General features: G+C 40.1%; 1 protein-coding gene and 2 pseudogenes across 1 annotated transcript; 2 read left to right on the top strand and 1 right to left on the bottom strand.

Annotated features, from left to right (window-relative positions):
* Nucleotides 1-961: 961 nt before the first annotated feature.
* LOC136947146 (transcription factor HES-5-like) lies at nucleotides 962-1,624 on the bottom strand (annotated as a pseudogene).
* Nucleotides 1,625-6,171: 4,547 nt separating this feature from the next.
* Nucleotides 6,172-6,845, top strand: LOC136947785 (transcription factor HES-5-like; annotated as a pseudogene).
* A 3,496-nt stretch (nucleotides 6,846-10,341) lies between these two features.
* Nucleotides 10,342-11,205, top strand: LOC136946344 (transcription factor HES-5-like). The gene is made up of 2 exons (XM_067240657.1): nucleotides 10,342-10,404; nucleotides 10,520-11,205. Exons 1-2 carry the CDS (start codon nucleotides 10,342-10,344, stop codon nucleotides 10,940-10,942), a joined length of 486 nt encoding a protein of 161 aa, XP_067096758.1. The 3' UTR covers nucleotides 10,943-11,205.
* Nucleotides 11,206-12,192: the final 987 nt, after the last annotated feature.

Raw genomic sequence — 12,192 nt, forward strand, 5'->3', positions numbered from 1 at the left:
ATTTATTAAACTTGACTCAGAGAGTCACATCATCATAGATACCTCAACATGAGGCAAACAGAGTGATTAAACATCACAACATAACTTGGACACGTCTCCAAGACACAAGGTACTCTAACAGAGTAGAGGATATGTATTGAACATCTGTCTTTACAAAAGACACATAGAACTATTTAACATAAACAGTTAGTTTGCAGAGAAAACAATGTTTTCCTTTCTTCACACATATAAAACATATGCATAATAAGTACTCTAACAGAGTAAAGGATATATATTGAACATCTGTCTTTACAAAAGGCAAATGATCTGTCTAGCATAAACAGTAAGTTTACAGAGAAAATAATGTTCTCCTTTCACCATGCATATTTAAATATATGCTTGGTAGCTACTGTACTCTAACAGAGTAGAGGAAACATATTAAAGAATTATCTTTTTGAAAGACAAAGATCTGTCCAACATAAACAGAAGAAAACTCGATATTCCTCAATAGAAATATTTCAAAGTTATTCATAGTCTGAGTAAATATATTGATCCTGAAACAGATCATTTAACAATAATCACAGAAAGATGATAACATTGATACCCATTTTGGGTAAATAATCCTCATGAAGGAACAGTAATAATGTATCACTTACTGTAAGTTTACATAGAAACAAACTGGTGCAAACTTCACAGAGATGCACATCAAAATCAATACTACAAAAATGTAGTGTGAAATTCAGGAATATCCTGAAGAGATTTGTTGACCTTTGAACAGATCAGAGGAAATCTCAGAGAGATTCAATGAATAATGCCCAGTTTGGGTAACCATAGAAGCTTCAGATTGTAAGGATCAATAACAAAATCGGCAATATTTCTGTTCATACAGAACATCATCTTCACTTGTCAATAATGTTTTAGGCAATGTTGATCTCTGACCAACATGGTCATGTCTGGGAGTAGAGATGCAGTCTGTAGATCTCTACCAGGGCCTCCAGGGGGCGCTGTTGACTGGACTCTTCTCTTTACTGATGCTGTGCTGGGCTGGGGAGCTCAGCCGAGGCAGGTCAGTCTCCCTCCTGTTCTTATCAGAGGATGACTGCCGGCTCTGGAAGTGGCTCAGCAGTCTTCTCTGGGACTCTGTCTCCATGTCCTCCTTGGACAGGAAGTGCACCATCTCTTGGACACACCTGGACTGACCCTGATTGGCAGATGCAGAGCAGGAAGAGGAGCTGATTGGCTGCAGACGGCTCAATAAAGACACTGTCATCTCCAGGATGTCAGCTTTCTCCAGCTTGGAGTCAGGCTGCTGTTTGAAGAGTTCTGGACTCAGGAGAGACTTGAGCTGCTCAATGCTGCTGTTGATACGATCTCTACGTAACTTCTCCACCTGTGGCTTTCTAAGCTGCAAAAGAAAGAGAGGAAACACATTAATAACCTGATTCTGGAGTGTAACATGAATAAAAATCATTACTATTTAGCAGTTGATGTACATCCATGACATTAGGTCTTCAATTTACCTTGTTGGTGAGAGTCAGGTGCTCCTCAGAGTAGGTTCTTGCTGAAGTGACTGTAGGAGTCATGGCTGGATCTCTGTGTTGTAGAGTTCTCTGTGTAGAGGGAATCTGATTTCTACTGGCTTCATCCCTCCTATACATAGTCCCACATCTCCATATGAATGTGTGAGTCTTGGGCTGGTTGGAGTTTCTCACAGTCTGCAGCCAATGGGAAAGTTTGGGAAGACAATAGTCACATCTCAGGGGAGCAGGTGGAGGGCTGGGGGGGTGATGGAGAGAGACTCACAGAGCGCTGTGTGGATCTGGGAAAGTGGTGACCCTGTAAAGAGATCAGATCTGCTGCCTGATGTTGGGATCAATGACTCTGACAGAGCACACGCTCATCATCTCAACACACACGTGTGATACTGGCTCAGCTCTTTTACATGAGATCTTACAGTGTTACCTAATCCTCAGTCACAAATATTTGATCCTCTTGATAGCCCTTTAATATATTTTTGTTTTTACCTTCATGGTGCATTAGAAGATATACCAATACAGAATATCTTATTCAATTTTATTCACCACTTTTAATGAAAATACATAAACGTGTGTTTTTTGCTGTGAATATTAAGTTTGTTTCTCTCTTATATCCACTCACATTCGAGATTGTATTGAGTATATCTGAGCTCCCTGTATTGAACTGCCTTGGGCTTCCAGGTACTGTGCTTCTGCTGGGCTGTGCAGCTGTGAGCTGGTGCTGGTTTCCTCCTGTGGATCCTGCAGCCCCAGGCAGCACACTTCCTTGCCTTCAGCTTCCACAGCTGGCTCCCTGCACAAGGCTGAGCGTGCCCCAGTCACACGCCCTCCTCTCTCTGGGGCTGGGAGCCACAGGGACACACGGCTTCCCACACTTCTGTATGCAGCCTGCTCAACCCCCCAGACAATAGAAGTGTGTCTGTTCCCACAAAGCCTTCAGACTGTTCCCATGCAGGACTCAGGCTGGGCTAGGAGGCAGTGTGACCCCCACTGCCATCTGGATCACTTACAACTCACCTCACAAACAAACAAACTAAATGTCTTGACCATTGAAATACATTATTTCACAACTTTTTATTATAAAAAGTGCTCTTTTGTTTCCCCATCAACGGCAACGTTTTTGTTAATTGTCGTAAATATATCTTTTTTGCTTTCTACAGGTCCAGAATATGAATCACATGAGTGTGTGGGTTTGGACTATTTCACTGTAAAGCATTACTATATGGTACGAACTTAGTCCTAGCACAGATATTTCCCAGGAATTAGCCTGACAGACCTTATTACCATATGGCTTGGGGAGCAACTTCCCACCTGTCATTCTATTCCCACAGACTATTGTCCCTAGATTAAAGCCCTCTGATTGGCTGAAGATCTTGACACATGTAGCAGGAAGAGTATAAATACAGAGAGGAGATGGAGAGCTCTCTAGTGAAGGTCCTCTGAACATCCACAAGGCAAGCAACATCAACTGAGTCCAGCAAGCGGTCACTTCAACTCTAATCCTCTGAACAACTTTTGACATAGGACACCAAAAGTACAATTTTGACTCATTTCTAGCAAAGCTGCCAACTCAGACCAAAATCAGAAAATGTCAGCCTACCTGGACATCACTCTTCAGGACAGCTTGAAGGAGCAGCAGCCCCAGGTGCACCTCAGGTAAGTTCAGTTTAACGACATCCTCCTGTCCTAGACAGAGATGCTGTCAGAGACAACAGGAAGTTGGGTGTGAGTGAAGAGGTGTTGACAGTTGTCTTGTTTCTATCAGGTGTAAACTCAACATGCTGGAGAGGAGGTGCAGCATTGGAGTGGAGAAGCTGAAGGCCATTCTGGCAGAACATCTCCAGAACGGGATCCCTACCTCCGACCTCTTGGAGAAGACGGCCTCATTCTTCACTCTAAGGAAGGCCTTGTTGTCCCACAACGGCTACTCCAAGTGTTCCAGGGACATCCTGCGTCTCTTCCCTGGCTCAGAGGACGACCTGGCTCCCCTGTGCCTCCAACAGTGACCTGGAGAAAAAGCCTCTGTGGCCTGTATGCACCTGGCAGTGCTGCTGCCACAGACTGGGACTTGACATTACTAAAGAGACATTGAGCTGCCCTTGAGATTGCACTGATCTTGATTTATGAAGACGACTTCGGGGTCGTATTGAAAACCATGACCTTGGTTTTCATGCGGGAGCCAGGCAATTTTCTCTTATTTGACTGAATTGTAAACTTTTTTCACAGTGTTTGAAGCACTTGTACTGCTCTATTCTTTCTGTAAGAAAGACACGTTTTGCTAAGGGGGTCTCAGCTTGATGATGGAAACTTGACGGACCAGAACAGACTCACTGTTTTCGCCTAACAGTTTAAATGACTGTGAGTGACCGGGGTGCTGGCTACCCCAAAGTGAAGTTGGAGCATTAACATGTGATATACTGATATTGATTCAGCCCCTTTTTTTGGGCAACAATCGATGTATAGTCTAAATACCGCGTGGCCTTTATGTATAGGGGAAATATAATGAGTATGAATATCTAAACATATTGTTTTAATTTAATTTGAATTACTACGTAATAGTGTACACTGACGTGCATTAAGAAATGTCATTCATGAGATACTAAATAAAAATATTTGTCAAAATGCTATTACATTTGTCATGTTATTGGTACTCTTTTCATTATAAAATCCCAGAAAATAGCAAGCTGTCTCAGAAGACTAGAGAAGCATTGAGGAATGTGTCCATTTGCCAAACACTTACCTGCTGTCCTGGTCATCACAGGGAAATCAGTAGGCAATGGGGAGGCGTGTGCGAAGAATAATGTCCTGACAGGCATGTCCAGACAAGCATGTCTGCAACAAGCAGGGCCTTGATACTCTATACAGGACTGACATGGCCTCTCCTCCTGACACAGAGATGATGTATGGGATAGGTAGCTCAGTCGTAGAATATTTGACTACAGATCAAAAGGATGCGTTTTCAAATTCCACCATTGAAGCTACGCTGGATATCTGCGTCTGCACAATTAGGTGATTACATTATGGTTATGTGCTAATCTTTCCCTACATTGTATAGAGTAAGACATATCTAGTTGTATGAACATGTAACAGAGGTGGTTTGATGACCATGATAGCTAAACGGGATTAGATCGATGTTGGGATTTGAATTCAATAGTGATGTAATTGTCAGCAGTGTAATATGACAATAAGTAATCATTCTAGTATTGATGCATATCTCATTTAATAAAAATAAAAAAACTTTATTTTCAACCAATAAACAAAAACAATCCAATTCAAACATTTATTCAAGGTTTCTTCAATAAATAATCAAGTTGCTTGTCAAAGGATTCAAGTAGTTCTAATGCTGCTGGTAATTTGAGAACGCTCCTGATGGATTCAGGCCTGGGGTCACATTTAACTAACAAGCTGCCAAGCCTGCTCACTTGGGAAGTTTTCTGCACAGGGAGATGAATTAGCATTGAACAAGGCACACTTCCATTGTTCTAGAAGCTCCCTCAATGGGCAAAGTGTGGGAAAGCTCCGGAGAGAGGAGTCACAGTTCCGTGGAACCTCATTACCATTTGGACATTGTGGTTGAGTGTATTTGTACTGCCATGCAAAGTAAGTATATATATATATATATATATATATATATATATATATATATATATATATATATATACATGATGGATGTACGTATATATTTATATTTATACTTGATGGATGTATTGGTAGTGTATGATGGCATGTAACAAATACATTGAAGATCATACTTATTGGAATATAACTGTAGAAGTGAAAGAGTTGCAGTCGAACAAAGTAGAGGAAAAAATAGAGAGGGAAAAAAGGAGGGAAAACAAGCCAGTCATTTTTCCCTCCAGATGGTCTGTGACGTCAGGCTCTGTCTATTCTACAACACAGAGCCGATAGCGTCACTAAAGCTCCATTCAGTGTCCTGAACCTCTTTTGTAGTACATTGACCACAGGACACAGGACTCAGTGTGGGAAACTCAGTGCAGTTCTCTACTCACACTACTCACACTACAAGACACTCAACTCATCTGCTACATCTGGACCTCAAGATGGCTACGACCGCCCCGAGAATAAACAATCTTCAAGGGGTTAAACTGAAATGGACTGAAATGGACTTCCCTTAAAACGAATAAAAAAATATTGAACATCACAACATGAGCTTCTTAGATTTATTTAAAATCATGAAATGTTTTTGAAGGTATCGGAATAAAAAAATAATTTAAAATAACTATTTGCATGACATGCTATACGGAAACACTTAACATCAGGATACGTTCAGAATCATTACATATGTGACTTTATCAATGATAGTTCATGATAAGGTTACACTGTAAGGTCTCATGTAAAGGAGGTGTGTCAGTATCACACGTGTGTGTTGAGATGATGAGCGTGTGCTCTGTCAGAGTCATTGATCCCAACATCAGGCAGAAGATCTGATCTCTTTACAGGGTCACCACTTTCCCAGATCCACACAGCGCTCTGTGAGTCTCTCTCCATCACCCCCCCCCCCCCAGCCCTCCACCTGCTCCCCTGAGATGTGACTATTGTCCTCCCAAGCTCTCCCATTGGCTGCAGACTGTGAGAAACTCCAACCAGCCCAAGACCCACACATTCATATGGAGATGTGGGACTATATATAGGAGGGATGAAGCCAGTAGAAGCCAGATTCACTCTACACAGAGAACTCTACAACACATAGATCCAGCCATGACTCCTACAGTCACTTCAGCAAGAACCTACTCTGAGGAGCACCTGACTCTCACCAACAAGGTAAATTGAAGACCTAATGTCATGGATGTACATCAACTGCTAAATAGTAATGATTTTTATTCATGTTACACTCCAGAATCAGGTTATTAATGTGTTTCCTCTCTTTCTTTTGCAGCTTAGAAAGCCACAGGTGGAGAAGTTACGTAGAGATCGTATCAACAGCAGCATTGAGCTGCTCAAGTCTCTCCTGGGTCCAGAACTCCTCAACCAGCAGCCTGACTCCAAGCTGGAGAAAGCTGACATTCTGGAGATGACAGTTTCTTTATTGAGCCGTCTGCAGCCAATCAGCTCCTCTTCCTGCTCTTCATCTGCCAATCAGGGTCAGTCCAGGTGTGTCAGTCCAAGAGAGCACTTCCTGTCCAAGGAGGAGATGGAGACAGAGTCCCAGAGAAGACTGCTGGAGCACTTCCAGAGCCAGCAGTCATCTTCTGATAAGAACAGGAGAGAGATTGACCTTCCTCAGCTGAGCTCCCCAGCCCAGCACAGCATCAGTAAAGAGAAGAGTCCAGTCAACAGCGCCCCCTGGAGGCCCTGGTAGAGACCTACAGACTGCAGCTCTACTCCCAGACATGACCATGTTGGTCAGAGATTAACATTACCAACAACATTATTGACAAGTGAAGATGATGTTCTGTATGAACAGAACGATTGCTGATTTGGTTATTGATCATTACGATCTGAAGCTTTTATGGTTCTCTGTAGGGACATTTACCCAAACTGGGCATTATTCATTGAACCTCTCTGAGATTTCCTCTGATCTGTTCAAAGGTCAACAAATCTCTTCAGGATAATCCTGAATTTCACACTACATTTTTGTAGTATTGATTTTGATGTGCATCTCTGTGAAGTTTGCACCAGTTTGTTTCAATGTAAACTTAAGTGATACATTATCACTGTTCCTCAATGAGGATTATCTACCCAACATGGGTATCACTGTTATCATATTCCTGTGATTATTGTTACTGTAACCGATCTGTTTCAAGATCAATATATTTACTCAGACTCTGAATAACTTAGAAATATTTCTGTTGAGGAATATCAAGTTTTAATTGTCAAACTGCTGTTCATGTTGGACAGATCTTTGTCTTTCAAAAAGATAGTTGTTTAATATGTTTCCTTTACTCTGTTAGAGTACAGTAGCTACCAAGCATATATTTTAATATGTATGGTGAAAGGAGAACATTATTTTCTCTGCAAACTAACTGTTTATGTTAAATAGTTCAATGTGTCTTTTGTAAAGACAGATGTTCAATACATATCCTCTACTCTGTTAGAGTACCTTGTGTCTTGGAAACGTGTCCAAGTTATGTTGTGGTTTTTAATCACTCTGTTTGCCTCATGTTGAGGTATCTATGATGATGTGACTCTCTGAGTCAAGTTGAATAAATACAATCAACTAAATCTCTCTGTCCCTTAGCTTGTCTGTTTTTCATCCTTGCCTCAGTTGAATGTCTGACCATGATCTTAGAAACTGAGAATATAAAAATAATTATGATCATTGGAAATTATCAACATTTTTACTTACAAAGTATTAACTTTTACTTAGTTTTAGACATTGTTCAATAAGGTATATATCATTTTCAAGACATATTATGAACTGAAATTACAAACCTTCTCATGGGAAATGTGGGAACTGATTGAGAATATTAAAAAATCAAGGTAATTGAAAATTATAGAAAAATAGAAAAATCTAACAAAGAATTACCTTTTTTTTTAAGTGTTAGACATTGTTCAAGAAGGTATATATCATTTTCTTCTTATTTGTCAAGACATATTTACAACTGAAATTAAAAACCTACTCATGGGAAATGTATTAAACAAAATATTTTGTTGTGAATACATGTTGATGTATGTAAAACAGTTTTTTGCACATACCGTACATCACATGTGAATGCATTTAGTTTCGGAATTTGCTTCCGGTATTTAGCGGATTTTACATTAATTGTTCTTTTTATTGTTTAGAGCTACAGTTTTTTTGTTACTGTTTCCTCAACAGTGAGGTCACCATCCATAGCTGATGGGATGTGCAATAAGACACACTTCTATTGTTCCTTAATTGAAGGCAGGGTGTGGGAAACTGAGGAAAACTCACTCACAGACCCCCTATGGGACAATAGATACAGACCCCAGTCCTGGAGGTTAGAGGTCAGAGAGAAGGAGGGGGGGGGGGGTGCTGCATTCTAGACAACATATTTACATGAATTGCAAAACTGCTATGCACTTTAGGGTTGGACATATATCACAATTTGATTTGCAAAATATTAAACATAATTTAGACTGTTTAAACCATTTAAACTGTGTGAGATGTAGCTTTTATATCTTACGTCATCATTTACCTTTCCATGCAATCAAACCTGTGATGTCATATGTTTAACACAGTTTTAGCCTTGTAGCACCCTCCAGGCTACAAGTAACACAACCTTGTAGGTATTTGATTGTTACACAATCTTACAGATGTTTAATTAATTGTAACATTTACCTGACTTTATCAGGTGTATACCATTCTGAAGAGAGTAATCGTTGTTTTACACTGCAAAGCTTAGTACTCTACAGTCAGGTGCTGGTTCATAATGACAAGAACAACCCCCTTTATGTGTTCAGATGTAAACAAACAAATCAACACATTTACTTTATTTTCACATCTCAGTATTTACCTCATTCTATACAAATGTATTTACCTCCTGCAGCTCAGCCAGGGATGGGGTCATTGGTAACTGCTTGGATGGAGATGAATTAGCATTGAACAAGACACACTTGTATTGTTCTGTAGAAGCTCCCTCAATGAGCAGAGTGTGGGAAAGCTCTGGAGAGCAGAGTCACAGTTCAGTGTCTTTAGCATCCTCAGTCTCACCACCACCAGACTTTCTATGGGGAATTGACACACTTTAGGGGGAGGAATAACAATTTTCCTTCAAAGGAATTTCAGGCTGATGTCATCTGTCAGCCCAGAATGTCAAACATGTACAGAAGAAGAGTGTTCATATTTAACAAACACCAAGCGTTTCAGTGATAAAACTGACAAAATACACCTGAGACTATTATGTTGCTGCTATTTTATAATGACTATTTGTAATTATTGATATCTTTAACTTTGTAAATGCTTGTTGTGACAATAAGCTGTCAGTCTCAGCCAGTGGTGTTCTTTCCCTCCAGATGGCCAGATGGTCTGTGACGTCAGGCTCTGTCTATTCTACAACACAGATCCGATAGCGTCACTAAAGCTCCATTCAGTGTCCTGAACCTCTTTTGTAGTACATTGACCACAGGACACAGGACTCAGTGTGGGAAACTCAGAGCAGTTCTCTACTCACACTACAAGACACTCCACACATCTGCTAAATCTGGACCTCAAGATGGCTAACACCTCCTTGAGAATAAACAATCTTCAAGAGTTTAGAGACCTCCTGGACTGAAGTAGACTTACCTTAAAAACTCATTCAAATAATTATGTATCTTATATCATCTACATGAGCTTCATAGAATTATTTTAATTGATACCATTTTCAAAAGGTTTACATGAATGAACAAAGAATGTAAACAAACTATCTGTATTATGTGCTTTAGAAAACAATTAAACTTAATTTAATAATTTCATCATGATTGCAGAAAGTATGATCTTATCAATGACATGTCTCCATTATTCATGATTCTGATAGCTGAAGTTTAGGTAACACTGTAAGACCTCAGTAAAAGAGCTGAGCCAGTATCACACGTGTGTGTTGAGATGATGAGCGTGTGCTCTGTCAGAGTCATTGATTCCAACATCAGGCAGCAGATCTGATCTCTTTACAGGGTCACTACTTTCCCAGATCCACACAGCGCTCTGTGAGTCTCTCTCCATCACCCCCCCAGCCCTCCACCTGCTCCCCTGAGATGTGACTATTGTCCTCACAAGCTCTCCCATTGGCTGCAGACTGTGAGAAACTCCAACCAGCCCAAGACCCACACATTCATATGGAGATGTGGGACTATATATAGGAGGGATAAAGCCAGTAGAAATCAGAATCACTCTACACAGAGAACTCTACAACACAGAGATCCAGCCATGACTCCTACAGTCACTTCAGCAAGAACCTACTCTGAGGAGCACCTGACTCTCATCAACAAGGTAAATTGAAGACCCAATGTCACAGATTAACATCAACTGCTAAATAGTAATGATCTTTATTCATGTTACACTCCAGAATCAGGTTATTAATGTGTTTCCTCTCTTTCTTTTGCAGCTTAGAAAGCCACAGGTGGAGAAGTTACGTAGAGATCGTATCAACAGCAGCATTGAGCTGCTCAAGTCTCTCCTGGGTCCAGAACTCTTCAACCAGCAGCCTGAATCTAAGCTGGAGAAAGCTGACATCCTGGAGATGACAGTGTCTTTATTGAGCCGTCTGCAGCCAATCAACTCCTCTTCCTGCTCAGCACCGACAAATCAGGGTCATTCCAGGTGTGTCCAAGAGATGGTGCACTTCCTGTCCAAGGAGGAGATGGAGACAGATTCCCAGAGAAGACTGCTGAGCCACTTCCAGAGCCGGCAGTCATCCTCTGATAAGAACAGGAGGGAGACTGACCTGCCTCAGCTGAGCTCCCCAGCCCAGCACAGCATCAGTAAAGAGAAGAGTCCAGTCAACAGCGCCCCCTGGAGGCCCTGGTAAAGACTTACAGACTGCATCTCTACTCCCAGACATTTCACTTTCTCCCAGAGATTAACATTACCAACAACATTATTGACAAGTGAAGATGAAGATGTTCTGTATGAACAGAACGATTGCTGATTTTGTTATTGATCATTACGATCTAAAGCTTTTATTGTTCTTTGTAAGGACATTTACCCAAACTGGGCATTATTCATTGAATCTCTCTGAGATTTCCTCTGATCTGTTCAAAGGTCAACAAATCTCTTCAGGATAATCCTGAATTTGACACTACATTTTTGCAGTATTGATTTGATGTGCATCTCTGTGAAGTTTGCACCAGTTTGTTTCTATGTAAACTTAAGTGATACATTTTCACTGTTTCTCCATGAGGATTATTTACCCAACATGGGTATCACTGTTATCATATTCCTGTGATTATTGTTACTGTAACCGATCTGTTTCAAGATCAATATATTTACTCAGACTTTTAATAACTCTATTGAGGAATATCAAGTTTTCATTGTCAAACTTCTGTTCATGTTTGACAGATCTTTGTCTTTCAAAAAGATAATTCTTTAATATGTATCCTCTACTCTGTTAGAGTACAGTACCTACTCAGCATATGTTTTATATGTGTGAAGGAGAACATTAATTTCTCTGCAAACTAACTGTTTATGTTAAATAGTTCAATGTGTCTTTTGTAAAAACAGATGTTCAATATATATCCTCTACTCTGTTAGAGTACCTTGTGTCTTGGAGACGTGACCAAGTTATGTTGTGATGTTTTCCTCATGTTGAGGTATCTATGATGATGTGACTCTCTGAGTCAAGTTGAATAAATACAATCAACTGAATCTTTCTGTCCCTTAGCTTGTCTGTTTTTCATCATTGCCCCAGTTGAATGTCTGACCATGATCTTAGAACTGATTGAGAATATACAAATAATTATGATCATAGGAAATTATCAAAAATGTCACTTACAAAGTATTAACTTTTACTTAGTTTTAGACATTGTTCAATAAGGTACATACCATTTGTCAAGACTTAACAACTGAAACCAGAGAGGGTACAATTTCCCCAGAAATTGTAGGGTGTGCTGTGCTTGCTTGCGTCGGTTGCACAGGGGTCCGTTTTTGAATGACATTTTTACAACTGATATTTCTGTATATTTTATATAAAAATGCATACTTATTATTTATAAAGATTACATAGATTTTAAAGCTTTTTTTTTTTGCTGGTCATTTACAACTGAAAATACGAGTGAAGTG

Source organism: Osmerus mordax, chromosome 1 (assembly GCF_038355195.1).
Source record: "Osmerus mordax isolate fOsmMor3 chromosome 1, fOsmMor3.pri, whole genome shotgun sequence".
In the NCBI taxonomy this organism is placed as follows: domain Eukaryota; kingdom Metazoa; phylum Chordata; class Actinopteri; order Osmeriformes; family Osmeridae; genus Osmerus; species Osmerus mordax.

Coding starts and splice junctions, on each gene's coding strand:
- LOC136946344 (XM_067240657.1), top strand. CDS start 10,342: ATGACTCCTACAGTCACTTCAGCAAGAACCTACTCTGAGGAGCACCTG. Junction 10,405..10,519: donor ACCTGACTCTCATCAACAAG/GTAAATTGAAGA, acceptor TTTCTTTTGCAG/CTTAGAAAGCCACAGGTGGA.